Consider the following 16392-nt stretch of genomic DNA (forward strand, 5'->3'; position numbering starts at 1 on the left):
ATTTTAAATTATTTTTCTTTTACAGTTTAGTGTAACTGGAGGTAGCTGCAATGTTAATTGATCTTTTTTCAATAGCTTGAAAGAATAGTAATTTATGAACTTTAAGATAAGAGTGCTGAAACAGAATGTAAAATGATCAGCTGTTTACAGTTAAATCCATGCTAAAATGTAAAATAAAACAAAAAATAAATCACAACAGGTTATTATTGGATGATTGTCAATACAGCATAGCGCAGATTTTCCAGATTTTTTTTTAACATTACTGTAATAGTACAAAGGAGATCACTGAAAAGGGATTAATTTATATAAACCAGAAAACTAATTAACTGGAAAGCATATATAAATGTCAGAGATAACGTAATCTGGAGGATAGTAGTAATTTATTTCCTACAAATGTCGGGTGCTATTGAAATCATATATAAGATGATGATGATATGGGCTCTGATCCTGCAATTTACAACAAGGGAATAGACTGCTGCACCCTCACACTGTGAATGGCAGGATTGGGGCCTTAATTGTTTTGTTTCTATGTAACCACATTGGAAGAGATGTGATATTTCCTTGTCAGGATGGCTGTTTACTTACTTTAAAAAACACCACCACCACCAAAAATAAACAGTTCCTTCACTTTCAGAACTGCCAAGTTTAAGTTCCTCTGTAGGTAAGTCTGCAGGAGTAAAAGGAAGATTTTAACATCTCCAGGTTCTAATCATTTTAGAACTACATCAAAATAAATGGTTATCTGGTCCATGTAGCAGAGAAGTGCTTACTTAAATAGCATTTGAAAGAAGTTGCTAATCAGATAGGATTTAGCTATGGCTTATCAAAATTATTTGGCAACAGATTTACAAAGATGCTAAATTTGCAAAAAAGCAAAGCAGGGAGGAGGCATGATACAAATTATACAGGTGATAATACATTTAGTAATGAACTGTAAAGAGTTTAAAATAAAACCCACAAATTTCCAATGCATGTTTTTCAAAATTTCTTTACAGGACTGATCAAGATAATCTCCAAAGTGCCATAAACTGAAACACTGCATATATTCCTGGAGACTGCAAAATGTTATGAACAGGCACTAAAGAACATGTAGAAATATAAAATCAGATTACAGGGCATGTGTTAAATATTAACTCTTCCTCAAGCTTGTGCTCCATCCTGCTAGGTACAGAGCACTCTGGGACCAGTTAATCAAAGAACTTAAGAATGTGCTTAACTTGAAGCCCACGAGTAATCTTACCAAAATCAATGGGAGTGCTCACGGGCTTCAAGTAAACCAGGTGCTTAAAGTGTTTTGCTGATAAGGCCCATAGTGCTCTTTGGGAAAAAACATTGCAAGTAATAACTAAACTTGTTTTCAGTGTTCCCTACTAATGGCAGATGGCTTTGTAGACAAAAGATTCCTATAATCCTAGGACCACCTTTTGCTAACCATACCCACGTAATGGTCCCTTTGAAGTCAACAAACAGGATTTGGATTTTAGGGTTTAATCACAAAGCCAGTATCAGACTTCTAATTTGTAGATGACATATAGTAAAATTTATACTGAATTTAAAATTCAACTGTGTTTCTTGTCTTGAAAACCATTAATCTGCTCTCTTAATACATGTATTCGTAAAATGTATTTTTTTTTAGTTAAAATGCATAATGTTCAAAATAGATTTAAGTACTTTTCATATGAAACTGATCTATAAAATTTTTGAAGCTTTACAAAATGGCACTAGAGTAGTTAATAAAAAGTCTAGTTTAAAATATTTACATTCTATACATCAGTTTCCCCTACTTACAATTATTAAATAATCTTCTGCACTCTGGTTTCCTAAATTCTAGGAAAAAACTCTTTAGCAACAACCTCAAATAAAGTAATGTTCAATGACTTTCAGATGGCTCTCATTTCGGTTTACTTAATTTAAACAGAATTTTAGTAAAATCACATTTCTGATGTGAAACATCATCCCAGTTATAAATGTTTTCTCAATGGTAACAGGTACATGCCATATTTCTAGATGTTTTACAATGCAATCTTGCTTTCTGTTTGCTGTGTTACACAAAGAAGATCTAAAAATAAAAATGGCACAATACATATGTAAAGATCTTCAGCTCTCGAATCTGTCTAGTCTTTTGGCTCTTGGAATCTGCATATCCTTGATAATAGATCAGCCTAAATTAGTTTCACAGAATCACAGGTTTGAGTCAGTTTTAGCTGTTTGTATCATTGTCTTTTGAGGATTTATATCCTGAAGGTGCTTCATAGAGACTCTCTCCATCCGTACTGAAATCATCATCGTCGTCATCATCAAGATCAGTCAACACTTTACTTGGTGACTTCTTCCGTCTGCTACAACAAAAATATATACATGTCTATACAGCAATACCATATGGATGTATGTGTAACATGTACTCTGGAAAACTAACACAGTAGCACTGATTATATTTATTTTGGTTGGGATTAGTGCCTATGTTACTTTTAAGTAAGCCACAGGGACTTATTCTCCTCAATTACTTAGGGTAGGATTTTCAAAAACATGTAAGTATCCCAAACCGCTATCTATATAACTATATCTTCCATACACTTGTGGAATGAAACCCATGTAATAAATTCATTTACCACATAGCTCCACAATTTATTATGCATCTTTGAGCACCTCACCTCTCTATTTAATTTACCACAGCTGGCACTTATTCAGACATTTCCAAACCTCTCAAAAGCTTCAAATATCCATCATTTTGAAATGTTTGCACTAGCATATGTAGTTTACACAGAATACAGGATGGGGAGGGCTGAACACCATTCCTGAGAATTTCACCCATCCCCAACTCATGTTGATAAAAACTTTATAATATACCATAACACATCCCATACACATACATATGCCCACATGCTATGTATGTATGAGTGTACACACACACACACACACTCACTCCCCTATATAGTAAATATCTTTTTACTAACTTTAGCAGAGGAAACATCTAAAATGGATCTTTTTCTAAATCTCCTGAGATTAGAATGTTTTTTCAGGGCCTTTTAGTTAACGTACCACAGCCATGAGAAACTTCAAACTTTGCACCCAGGCACCCTGCAGCAATGGCTCTGATAAAAAACCACTTTTACAATTAAACATGGAAGAACTATTCCCCTCAATTTTCATAAGTAAGTTTACCTCTGCAATGAAATACAGTTATTCTGTTCTCTGACAATGGGCGCTTGTTCCCTGCCTCACCAGCTCAGCTCAGAGACCCTGGTAAACTGGACTGACAACTGGAGCACCTACCGGGGGTGGGGGAGAAGGGGGGGGGAGGAGAAGATTTGCAGAGGAAGGTATTGCAGGAGCATTGCTGCCAGCTCTGCATCTGAGGCAGCAAACATCCTAAACTGCCAGAGGGCAGTCCCAGTCTAATGGGCCGGAGCAGTAAGAGATTAGCATTTTCCATTTGTTTTATAAGTACATTATTGGTTTGAGTAACGGATACATAAACAAAGATCTGGAACTACAGAGTCCCTGGTTTTATGCTCCTACAATATAATTTAAAATGAAATTTGACAAAGAAAAGCATTGTTCACAGGCTAAGACTATGTGAGCCAAGTTAAACATGCAAGAAAGTCAGGGAAATGATGGCTTACAAGGGAAATGTACACAGGCCTTTAATTTTTGCACTAATTTTCAATGCTACTATAAGACATTCATAAGTATTCTGTGAGAATTGCACTGCAGTGTACATTTGGTGGTGTGTGGGCCTGTTCTAGGGATCTGCTTTTATAAGAAATCCCACCTTAATTCCTTCTTCACAGCATTAAGTTGTCCTTGCAATTGATCATTCATGTCCATTTGCTCTTCTAACTCCCTCTGAAGTTTCTTTTTGGCACTTTCCAGTCTGTCTATTTCTTCTTCGGCTTCTTCAACCTGACGTTTCATTGCTTTCAAACGCAAACTCAACTGAAATATTTAAACAGCAGCTGATTAGAAGAATATTTTGATAAAGGAATTCTGTTCTCCCTGCCATCTATGAGTTGGGGAATGAAGTCTCAGCTTTGCCAATGTCATGATATTGCACAACTGTACCTGGGCAGTAGCTGAAAGTCAGCATTAGTCTTTGAGACCAATCAAGCAATGGTAAATGTAGTTTTTGAAATTGAAAAGAACAGAACAGATACCTCCTAGCTACTGTGAAGATGTATAATTGTATAGACCAGTGCAGTGGTAGCAACCAGTGTTCAAAAAGGAAAAAAAAAAACCTGTGCCTGGAGTTACTGGAGTGTCATAATTAAAGCTAAATAAGGTGGGTGAGGTAATATCTTTTATTGGACCAACTTCTGTTGGTGAGAGAGACAAACTTTCAAACTTGGTCCAATAAAAGATATTACCTCACCCACCTTGTCTTTCTAATATACTAGGAGTGACATGGGTACAACTACATACATAGTTTAAGCTACACTAACAGACTTTATTTTTTAAATATATATTTAGATACATACAAATTACTTTAAAAGTAAAGACTGAATGACTGTTGCCACAGGAAACATTTTGGAAAGTGTAATCTGCTTGTTCACTGGGCAGAATAAAGACTATTTGACCCAGTTTACTAAAACAAACGATGCTGTAAGCAAGGAATCAGGAAAAGTCACATGAAATGGTAATACGCATTGCTACTACAAATTGCAGAATATGCTTATATTAAAAAAGTCTAAAAAGCTTCTTTCTTTAGAAAGGATTTTTTTTGTAAGAGACAATATATATTTTGCTTTCTAATGTATGCATTTGCATCTGGTTGATGACACTTTCTGGTGTTCAATGAAGTTTTAAAAATAAACAAAAACTACTGTACTGCTAGTAATCTATACATGAAATGCCTTCATTTTATTAAAGTCTTAGGAGAAGCCTAAAATGTCACATTTCCCACTTATTGCTACTAGGCTGAGGAACACAATGGCATTGGGAATAAAATAATCTTGTAAAATCAGTTCACAAAAAATAATCATCAAGCATTCTAAACCTTAAGTATCCTTGTCTATACAATGCACGGTAATTTATATTTACAGAAATAACAGACTGTTTATGTATAAATCTTTCCGTCTACCTGGTCCTTTTGGTCAGTCAGTGAGAGATGTTCATCATCTACTTGCAACATTAATTCCTTCACTTTCCGTTCAAGTCTGCGATTGCTTAGCTGGAGATTAGCCCGATCCCTAAAAAACACAGACATGTAGAAATGGCAGCTGGAATCATTCCAAATTCTTCTGAGCCTACGCCCTTGTGATATTGTAAGTGCAAAATAAATACTAATGGCATCTGCTTTGATGTACTGATTCTGTGCAACATATTGAAATTTTATCCAAAGCATGAAACACTTAAGGAAAAATATACTTATTTTCTCAGTGCTGTACTGAGAAAGTTCAGAAGGTAAGAAGCACTTCTCACCAAAAATCATGACGCTGAAATGCATCTGCAAACAGAAATGTTTAATTATAGCTGATATTTCTGTGACTATAACCGATGGCAGCTATTGATAAAATAAGAAATCTGTCTAATGCTACTAGTTAGTATGGCAACCCAGTGTTAGCAGTTATATAACAATTCCCATATTGATTTTGTATCAATGTAGCAATCAAAAAGAACACATTAAATGCTTGCTTTTAAACAAAATGTCATGCAAATTCAGTGCTTGTGAAAATGTTTTGCAATGATAGGCCTAGAGACCACACAAGCTTCCAAATTACACTAAATTAACACAATGCCACCTGCCTATGTGTACACACACTTTCCAGGCTCTGAACTTAGCTTGGTTTAACTCTCTTCATTTTCTAGCCGTCCCTCTAGCTCAGTGATCCTTGCTTCCATTTGAGCAACAAGTCCTTCTTTATTGGACCTGTAAGAACCTTCAAGGTGAAGGATTCGGCTCTTCAAATCTTTGTTCTAGAATTAGAACATACATTATGACTATTATATAAATATTTATTTAAAAAAATCAGCATCGGCATATTAACAAACATAAGCACTGCCTTAATACAAAACAAGTCCATGCAGAGAAACACAGGGGCTAAGGTGCTTTTACATTCAGCGAGTAAGCAAAAAGAGCATTACATTTTTATTTATTTATTTATTTATTTTGGACAAGAGTCAGCCAGTGAAATCTTTGTGGGGAGGCTTGTAACCCTTAGCAAACCCATCTTTGTGCTTCAAAGTTACGTTTTGGAGAATTTAATCAAGACTAAGAATTAGAAACAGGCCTGAATTGGATTCCTTGGCTTGGAGTCCCCTGAACCTTCAGAAAGTTTGCCAGTGACTCTGTATTTTCTACCTTTTGGCCCCCTCCATTCACTGTTCTGTACATAGGTCAATATTTCCTACATCACATTGGAATTATTTTCATCTCCATGATAGATTGCTTTGTCTAAAATTCTGAACACCTCTATGGCCGGCTGCTGCATATATAATAAAAGGTGTCACATACGTGTGAGCAGTATTATAGCTGTGTCCAGCATCACTGTTGTGGGCAAGGATCTGACAATGTTTCCATTCTTACTTTAAAAAGGTCTGTGATTTGGCCATGCAATTCCTTTGCAGGTGTAAATCACTCAGGCACTGCAGCTTTTTCCTTGTGGGATTGGGTCAGGCAGGTAATCCACATGGAGTTTAAGTTATGGGGGCACAAAACAAAGAAGGTTCCTGGCTTGGGTGATATTTTTCCTAAAACTGAAAACTACTTTTTAAATTAAATATTCCAGGCAGAACCTAATGTAAACTAATCACATTTGGTGTTTTGAACAGAAAAGAAAAACAAGCAAGATAACTTGTCAGAAATCAAGAAGATGAAATTCAATAAAAGACAAGTGCAAAGTAGTTCACTTGGGAAGGAAAAATCAAATGTACAACTACAAAATGGGGAACAACTGGCCAGGTGGTAGTACAGTTGAAAGGGATCTGGAGGTTATAGTGGATGATAAGTTGAACATGAGTAAACAATGTGATGCAGTTGGCTAATATCATTCTTGAGTGCAATGTTGTTGTAGCTGTATTGGTTCCAGGATGTTTGAGTGGGTGAGATAATACCCTTCTATTGGATCAACTTCTGCTGGTGAAAGAGACAAGCTTTCACATTTACACAGAGCTTGAAAGCTTGTCTCTTTCACCAGCAGGAGTTGGTCCAATAAAAGATATTACCTCACCCACCTTGTCACTTAGGAGCGTGGGAACTGTCCCACTATACACGGCACTGGTGAGGCCTCAGCTGGAGTACTGTGTCCAATTCCGGGAGCCATACTTTAGGAAAGATGTGGACAAATTGGAGAAAGTCCAGAGGAAAGCAACAAAAATGATAAAAGGTTTAGAAAACCTGATCTATGAGGAAAGGTTAAAAAACTAGCCTTGTTTTTCCTGAGAAAACAAGACTGAGGGGGGACCTGATAAGTCTTCAAATATATTAATGGCTGTTATAAAGAGGACATTGATGAATTGTTCTCCATGTCCACTAAAGGTAGGACAAGACGTAATGGGCTTAAATCTGCAGCAAGGGAGATTTTTGTTAGATATTCGGAAAAAACTTCCTAACTATAAGGGTTGTTAAGCTCTGGAATACGCTTCCAAGGGAGGTTGTGGAATCCCCGTCACTGGAGGTTTTTAACAATAGGAAGGACAAACCTGTCAGGGAGTGTCTGGGTTTATTTAGTCCTGTTTCAGCACAGGGAGCTAGACTCGATAACTTCTTGAGGTCCCTTCCAGTCCTACATTTCTATGATGCTGTGATTTATCACATTTTTGTGGTACAATCTACAGTCTATTGTTAGTTTTTCATCTCAACTATAATATGCATGATGAAAAATACTGCACAGTAAACTAAAAGACAAGTCACTGTATTACAGTCATATGCCACATATTCCGAACAATCCATAGGCGGACTCAGATACATATTAACTACCTTTAAGGAAAACAGAAAACTTTTTAACCAAAAAGAAGCCCATCTAGGTTTTCAATAAGGTTTCCTTTTCCCTCCTAGGACCCGCACATTTAAAAAAGTAGATAATCAGTAGTGAGAGATAAGTCACTCAAGTTTCATTCTAAGTTTTCATGCGGTCACTAGAAACTCTCCATGGATTTATGTATCTTCTCTCACTTTAACAATCCATTAACTCGCCACATGATGCCATATGGAAATCTCTGATCTCTTAAAACACAGACTCTCTACCATCAGCAGTACAAAATAAACTTACAATTAGAAGCTATCAGAGAAACACAGTAGGGTGAGGTAATCTCTTATAAGCTTTTGAAAGCTTGTCTCTCTCACCAACAGAAGTTGGTCCAACAAAGGATATTACCTCACCCTTGTCTTGTCTCTCTAATATCCTGGGACTGAAACAACTACAGCAACACTGCATACAACAGTTAGAAGCTATGACACACAGTATAGTTTTATGAGTTTCAAAATACACCAATCAGCAAGAGACTGAAGTTATACTCTAGTATATTGTTTGCATGAAAATGTACAGTGTTCATTTACAACATATGCGTAATGTTTTCAAAGTTTCAACTTAGTAAATTTATGTCAGAGTTCTCTTAAAGAACCCCTCAATCATTACAAAAGAAAGTTAAAAATCAAGCAGCAGTGAGAAGCTTATATGAAGAGAAGGGCAATATTGGAAAAAAAAAAAAGTTTTGAGTTATGCTACCTCAAGCTGTGAAGTCCTCAAATCTCATAAATTATAATTTACTGGACTATAATGGGATTAATCAGTGCTGTAACTGGAGGATCTATGGGGAAAACCCAACTGCTGGTGTATCAGTAGGTGGCTCTCTTTCCTTTAAACTCATTACTGAGGTGATGTCTACTATAGCATTACATTGGCATGGCTGACTCAGAGGAGTCAGCAGTGCAGGATCAGGCTCTAAAATGGGGTGAAACAGTTCCATCGCACTTTTTGTAAGACTATGGGCATGAATTTTGGAATCCTGCCCCAATCCAATTCTGGTAGTTACAGTCTACCTATCTAAATACCCCTTTTATTGCAAGTGGATAAAGTATTGTTCATTTCCTTTTATCCTAAACTACCACATGGTCCTGTTAAATAATACTTGACATGTTCGACCTCAGTGGCGGCTGTGCATCAGCAGTTCCTAGTATATGTCTGTTTGTAAATTGCTTTGTAATCCACCAGGATGAAAGGCACAATAAAAATGGAAGATTAGCTGTTTGCAAGGGAGAGCATGAGAACTGTTTCACAGACATTATCAAATAGTTTTAAAACACTTCCCATTGTATAAGATACAAATTTAAGCAACAGAAAGTAACATTTCTCCTTCTATTAATTCTGTACTTTTTATTTCACAAGAATGCTATTTTCTGGGTATTATTATTATTTCTGCAGAAGCAAAATATCAGACCAAACTGTGACTGCTTAAAATTATTATTTTGGTAATGGTATGCAGGACTCTAAAATTGTATTTAGAGTTTGGAAGATCTCTCCCTCCAAATCTGATGAAGGTTTTAGATCTAGGTAGCTGACAGTATTTTTGACATTTTACTGCGTTTTCCCTACATTAGTCTTAAAACCAGTCAATATAATTGGTAGCTCATTTTTCTTAAACTAATAACTGTACAAAAACAATTTATAATGTCTTTGATCCCAAAACATATAGACATACTGTATAGGGATTCCTTCCCTAACACTGAAATACTGCCATCTCCGAGATGAAAATAGGAGCTGATAAAACTACATAGCACTGTACAATACAATGGGTTAGGAAATAAAAGTGACGAATGTTGTATTTAATTGAAACTGCAGGGGAAATCAGTGATGAAGAATGTAATTACAGAGATGAAATTCAGCCAGGACAATTGGAACAATATCTTTACTCTTATGAAACATGCCTTGGGATCTTTATTGACAACCAGTGGTCAGAAACTCACTTTCGTCTGTCTCTTCTAAAGATGGTAGGTACCTCAAGCTCACTAAGCTGATGTTGCGTAAACTAGTGAATCACCAGCACTACTTCCCACAGCCCTTAGATGCCACTTGAATGCATCCAATCAAGGCACTAATCTAGCACGGCCTTGCTCAGCTTGTGAGATTTGTAGGGATCACACATTGAGGTGGTATGGCTGCAACTCTTACTTGTCTTTCCAATGAAATCTTGTCACATTCCAAATCTTGTCTTGTAGCTCTTTCTTGAAGTAGTTCATTCCTCATTTGTTCAATCTATTATAAAAAGAAAAGCCAGAAACTTCAGTTCAGTGATTCAGCATTTATATTTATTCAGAAGTATAAAATTCCCCTTTCCATAAATGGCATATTGAATAGATATTACAACTATAACCCTGGACAAAAAAAGACTGACTCCATCCAAAAAGATACCTTCTATACCTCAGCTGATAAAACACCCCTATCAATACAGAATTAATATAGGGCTATACCATTCCTCTGTTTTATCTGAGAACTTGTTTTCACTGGAAAATCCTTGTGAAGACCAAAGAAATATAACACCTGCTGGGAATCACACAACTTTACCCTTAGAAGAAAACCAATACGGGTGCTGTTACTGAGCTACAACCATATCAGTGCAACAAGTCAGTGATGCCCAAATTCCCTCCTGCCCCTGCTCCTTCTGGGATTGCCATCAAAATCATTACAAATGCCTTTGCAAGTAGTTAGTGTATGTACAGTATTTACGCTATTCCCTAGATAGTTCTTAGTGTAAGGAATATCATCTAGGGGATACAATGAATACCATGGTAACACCAATTACGGTACTTGTGAAGACTTTTGTGAAGCTTGTGACTACTCTATTTTCTACCAGAATCAACCCGTGCCTGCCAGTAGTGGAGGGCGGGGGGGAGGGAAGGGCAGAATGAGGGCAGCCGGCTTCAGCAGTGTTACTGAGCATGCTCAGTCCAAGCCAAGCAGCAAATCTAGGGGCACGGGACCCACATACTCCTCCCCACATCGACTCTGCTTTCTACACTACTATAGTTATGTATTAACTCAGGCTGAGTAAACATACTAACTAACTTTCACTTCAAATAAATCTGTAACAGAGTCTCTTACAAAAACCTTTATGTAGCCATCAGGGAATCTTACATACAAATGAAATAAACGATGTTGAGAATGTGAAGGTTAAACAAGCAGCGCACATTGAACAGTTTATCCTGGGTCACTTCCACCAAATTATCACCTTAAAAATCATATCTTTAACTAATCACATGTTGAAAAGCTGTCATTTAAGTTGTTCCTATAAGTTTTATATAAATACAAACAGTGATGTAATTGCATGCAGTTGTACGTGTTTTATCCATGTAGCATTTCACAACAGCAGAAGACATTCCTGAAAACTAAGGTCATATTAGTTACTGGACTACAAATGTTAGCATATGGCTCCATTCTGGCAACAGCTGAACAGAGTTCTTATGGAACTAATTGTTGCCTATAGGCCTGGAGGTGCAATAATATCTCGGAGGTGGTTTTTCCCCTTCTTTAAATACGGTAAACAAACATTTGCTCAGTTAAGATCTAATGAAAGGTTGGTTTAGTACTTTTTGCCCTTTTATGCTTTATGAAGATATTTTTAGGGAGGCAGTTATAAGCCAAAAACAAATTCAAGATGACATGAGAGTATCTAGGTGAACTACGGATTTCAAAAACATCCTCTGCCTAACAGTAGGAGTAATTTTAATGCCCTCACAAAAGGATGACTAAATAGAATAAGCAGGACTGTCCTTAGGAGGGTGCGGGGCCCGGGATGGAAGTGACGAACCCGTCACTTTGGAGACTGACTGTGCCAGCCAATCGCACCACCCGGAAGGGTCCCCCAAAGCAGTCGCTCCAATTCACTGTACCCAAGGGACAGCTCTGAGAGTGATTTGCAAATCTTTCTTAAAGTTTGTTTTGATGCACAACTGTGTCTGAGCATCAGGTATATCAGCATTCCTGATCTTTAAATCCAGGGGTGCTGGAACAACTTGTATAGTGGGGGTGCTGAGAGCGATTGAACCAAACTGTAAATCTGGTATAGGATGGAAACCACTTCAAGCCAGGGGTGCAGCCACACTCCCCAGCAACCCTAGTTTCAGCACCTAAGTTTACATCTATCCACTTGATAGTATATCAGAAAAAGCTCTGTTGTCAGGGACATGAAGAAATTATTCATTCTGCTATAATTGCTTCAGTGATGCAAATAGGCACAGAAAAATAAGCAAGATCTGAAGTAAAATAAGTGACTAATTAAAAACGCAACTGTTAACTAGAGAAAGGGTTTTTGTTCGATATTAGAACTTGTTTAATGAGCCACAATGTAGCTCCACACACTAAAGCACTATTGTGCTCTTACTGTGCTCAGAGGCCGTGACAAATGTGCACAACCATCACCAGGTCTTAAATTAGGGAAGTATTTAAAGGATGATTATTATATCGCCAAGATAATTTCTGATGCTGCTGGATGTTTCATAGTAAAAGTAGTGTCACAAAACAGAAAGGGAGAGGAGAAGAATACAGTCTGATTATAGCGGACCCCAGGCAGGAATTACACACACATTACCATAAAAAGAGGAACAACAGGATGCAAATCCTGTTGGAGACCAGCTCCCAGCTATCTCCCTGTACTTATCATTAACAAATGCACAACACTAAACGCAAAGGAAAAACAGTGCCCTGAAAAATGTGCTCTGAAAGATTACACAGCAGTTAAAATTTACTGTAGGTCTGTAGCATGCAGTGCTTTGTGCTTAGATTCTACCTTTTTAACACATATAATATATTCTAATTACATTAAAAGAATAAACTAACTGTGCAGCTAAAGGCAACAGTTATCACAGCTGGATTTAGAGAACGCTAAAAACAAAGCATTGTAAGAAGTAATAATAGTATCAGATTCTACAAAGCTGTATTAGACATAACAGCAATTAGTGCCAGTTTTAGGATTAGAAGCAGCTGCGGAGTTTGAGGTTAGTGAAAAGTAATTTGATTTCTAATAACCTTTTAGATGCTATCACCATTGTTTACCATCTCCCACAGGGTACAGAGCCTACATTTCTTGAGCAAGGAAAAGTGGAAAAAATGTTTATTAACCTACTGTACACGTCCAATTCTCAAGCAGCTGACTCAACAACAAAGACAGCTAACTAAGAAAGCTAATAAAAATTGTCATCCTTCATCACTGAAAAAAACCCCTTCATTTCCACATTTTCATTTACTAGCTTTGCACACCGAGTGCCAACTAGGGTGCAGGTGTACAGTAATCCATTGGGACTATTCTACCAAAAGGAAGTGAAGAACACAGCCAATGCAACTTTATCCTCCCAGATTTACTCTGCCATTGCCATGGAAACTGGTCTCACTCTCACGGTTACTGGAAACAACTCTGATATCAATAGATTCATGTTTGTATTTTTTTTGTGTGCACACAGATTGGCCAAGCCATGTCAAATGTGTTTCCATTATGTTACAAAAACAAAGTAGCCCAAATAATTTCCTTTCTTTGCAGACAAAAATGCTGTATACTAAAATCTTTGGGCCCAATCCTCCTGCCCCTTGACTGCAAAAGGCAGAAGGACTGCTCCCTCCTCCCTCTTGTGTTTGTTAAAGTCTTTACTTTTAACATAATTAGTAGCACTTTATCACAGAGCAAAATGCAAGATGGGCCAGATCCATAACATTTGTATCCTGATCCTATGTTTCCCAATACTCAAAGCTGTTCAGATATCAGGTTTTAGTTAGGCCTAGCCATGAAAGTAATGTCTGAATGCAAAGTTCCCCAAAGTTTGGAGCTCTTTGGAAGTGGAGTTTGGATTCAGGCCTATCATTTGCTTTTCAAATTAATGAACAAACATTTTAGCTTTTGATCCTTTGAGAAACTGATACAGGTAGTGCTAGTCTATGCAGAGGACTAACCAAGATAAGATTTCTATTTTGCAGTGATCCAGTACTTTGAGCTCAAGTATTCCTTGGAGTTATTTCTGGTAACTGCATGTATTTTGCACAGGAAATGGATCTTCTCTGAAGGTACAATTTGTTATATACAGGATTCATAGTATAAATTGATGGTGTGTGGTTGATCCAGTTCAGGAAAAATAAACCTCTTCAACAATCTGAAGTTACTCCAAATCAAATTTTTATGGAGGGCTGGTATTAAGTCCATATAACTAAAGAAACAATTTTCACACACACTTATTCTGACGTTGCACCCCATAAGGCTTTATGAAAATATGCTTATAAATGTAGATATGACATAACTGGAATATGTTTTATGCTACATATGCCATGTAACATATCTCTACAAAGGTTATGATCTACTGAATCTATTCATCCTATTTGTATGCATGTATCATTTTTGTGTTTAAAGTTATGAATATTGGCTGTGTACTTGCTTGATTTCTACGTAGCCTTAGTAAAGCATTCGGTCAGCTTCTTGAGAAAGGAATATGCAAGTTAAGTGTCCAGACAAGAAGCACTTAATGGACAATGGATCTTGGAAGGCTCCAATCCACATAAGAAGTCTACTTGAGGTTGTTCAAGGTAGCATGTGAACCTTGGCTGCTACCTGTAAGGAACTGAGTCATGCTTGGACATATGACTTGCCCATGTGACTTCCATCTTGTAGCTGGGATTCTACACAGGGGGAGGGAGGGGTGTCCACCCACAAGAGAAAGTCTATTTAAACCATGGGGAGACCCCTCCATTTGGTCTTCAGCTGGCTCAAGAGATAGCCTCTCCACCCCAAAGGATATCAGAAAGAAACTGGGACAAAAGACAATAACTACAAGGGGTGTGAGTGACTGCTGGACCCAGACTAGAAGGAGACTAGTCTGCAAAAGGAAGCTTACTGGAACACCTCTGAGGGTGAGGTTTTATCAGTATTCAGTTTTCTTACTGTATTAGGCATAGACTTGCATGTTTTATTTTATTTTGTTTGGTAATTTACTTTGTTCTGTCTGTTACTACTTGGAACCACTTAAACCCTACTTTTACCCTGTAAGCTTTATACAGGGTAAAACGGATTTATTTGGGGTTTGGACCCCACTGGGACTTGGGCATCTGAGTGTTAAAGACAGGAACACTTCTTAAGCTGCTTTCAGTTAAGCTTGCAGTTTGTGGGATGTGGTTCAGACCTGGGTCTGTGTTTGTGTCCGGGCAAGCATGTCTGGCACAGCCAGGCAGGGCTCTGGAGTCCCAAGCTAGCAGGGAAAGCAGGGACAGAAGTAGTTTTGGCACATCAGTTGGCAGCCCCAAAGGGGTTTCTGTGATCCAACCCATCACACTTATTAGTTGTATTGTGGTGCTCCCAAAGACTCTCAACTAGAGGCAGGCACCTGCACCAGGTGCTATAGAAACACATACTAAAAGACAGTCCCTACTTGGAAGAATTTACAACCTAGAAGATAAAAGGTAGATAAAGGAAGGGGGAACAGGATACATCATATTGACTGTCACAAACATAACCCTGTAAGTCTGTCAGCAGGGTCATTATGGACAGAGGCAGGTGCGGAGGCAGGCAATATGGGGGGATGGACAAAGCGGGGCACATGGGGCTGCTGGGGGAGTCACATAGACTGGGGATCAGAATTGCGGGCGGGGGGAGAGACTGGGGCAGGGGCATAGGAGCTAGTGGGGTGACAGCACTGAGCCAGGGACTGAATGGGAGTGAGGATGCAGGGCCACAAGGGGACAGAGGGGAGAGGGAGGCTGAGTGGGGGTGCAGGGACACATGGGGACAGAAGGTGGGAGGTGCAAGGATACACAGGGACAGGGGCAGATGTGTCTGCCTAAATAGGAGAGGCTAGGAGTATGCCAGGGTGTGCATAGGGGAGGCTCCCCAACTCCCTAACAACCCACTCCCCCCAAAAAGAAACTGTTCCATACTTCTCATATCCACACCCAACAACCCTCCAAGTTCACTTCCAGGCTTCTTCCCAACAATTACTTCCCTCCCTTCAGGTCCTCCATTACCCTGAACTCCTCCAAGCCTTTGCACTGCTTCTGAGATGTGTGGGAAATACGTTTCTGTATTGTAGTTTAAATGAATTATTACTCAAAGTTCTGTATTAATATGCCTAGTAAGGAATCTATTTGTCAAAACATATTTCCTGAAATTTTTGTTGTTGTCTGTATTGTTACAGACATACTTGCTGACAGGTATTTTAAAATAAATTACCAAAATAATTGAAGCCAGCCTGATTATATTGTGTTTATTTTGACAAATAAAATATGCAGAACTTTAAAATATTGTGCACAGAATTTTTAGGCATAGAATTACCCCAGGAGTAAGATGTACAAGCATTCCTCACTGACCTGCTGAGATCCCTCATTTCTGAACCAGAGGGGGTCACCTTGAGGGGCTACAGGGTAGTACAGTGCTCATGCTCATTCAAATCTTTGACCTCTTTCATGAAACCAACAAGAATTGTGCCAA

The 16392-nt window shown here is 38.1% G+C and overlaps 1 protein-coding gene across 4 annotated transcripts in view; it reads right to left on the bottom strand.

Annotated features, from left to right (window-relative positions):
* Nucleotides 1-543: 543 nt before the first annotated feature.
* CGNL1 (cingulin like 1) overlaps nucleotides 544-16392 on the bottom strand; it is a 124668-nt gene continuing 108819 nt past the window's right edge. For 3 of the 4 annotated variants that reach the window (XM_034784431.1, XM_034784433.1, XM_034784430.1), the window contains exons 15-19: nucleotides 10107-10190; nucleotides 5789-5913; nucleotides 5078-5186; nucleotides 3773-3936; nucleotides 544-2339 (exon numbers count right to left, since the gene is read on the bottom strand). In XM_034784431.1, the coding sequence (XP_034640322.1) occupies nucleotides 2201-2339; nucleotides 3773-3936; nucleotides 5078-5186; nucleotides 5789-5913; nucleotides 10107-10190 (621 nt within the window). In that variant the 3' untranslated portion in view covers nucleotides 544-2200. The remainder of the gene's footprint in view (nucleotides 2340-3772; nucleotides 3937-5077; nucleotides 5187-5788; nucleotides 5914-10106; nucleotides 10191-16392) is intronic. The other variant, XM_034784432.1, reaches the window with a different exon arrangement.

This window comes from Trachemys scripta, chromosome 10 (genome assembly GCF_013100865.1).
Source record: "Trachemys scripta elegans isolate TJP31775 chromosome 10, CAS_Tse_1.0, whole genome shotgun sequence".
NCBI classification, from domain to species: domain Eukaryota; kingdom Metazoa; phylum Chordata; order Testudines; family Emydidae; genus Trachemys; species Trachemys scripta.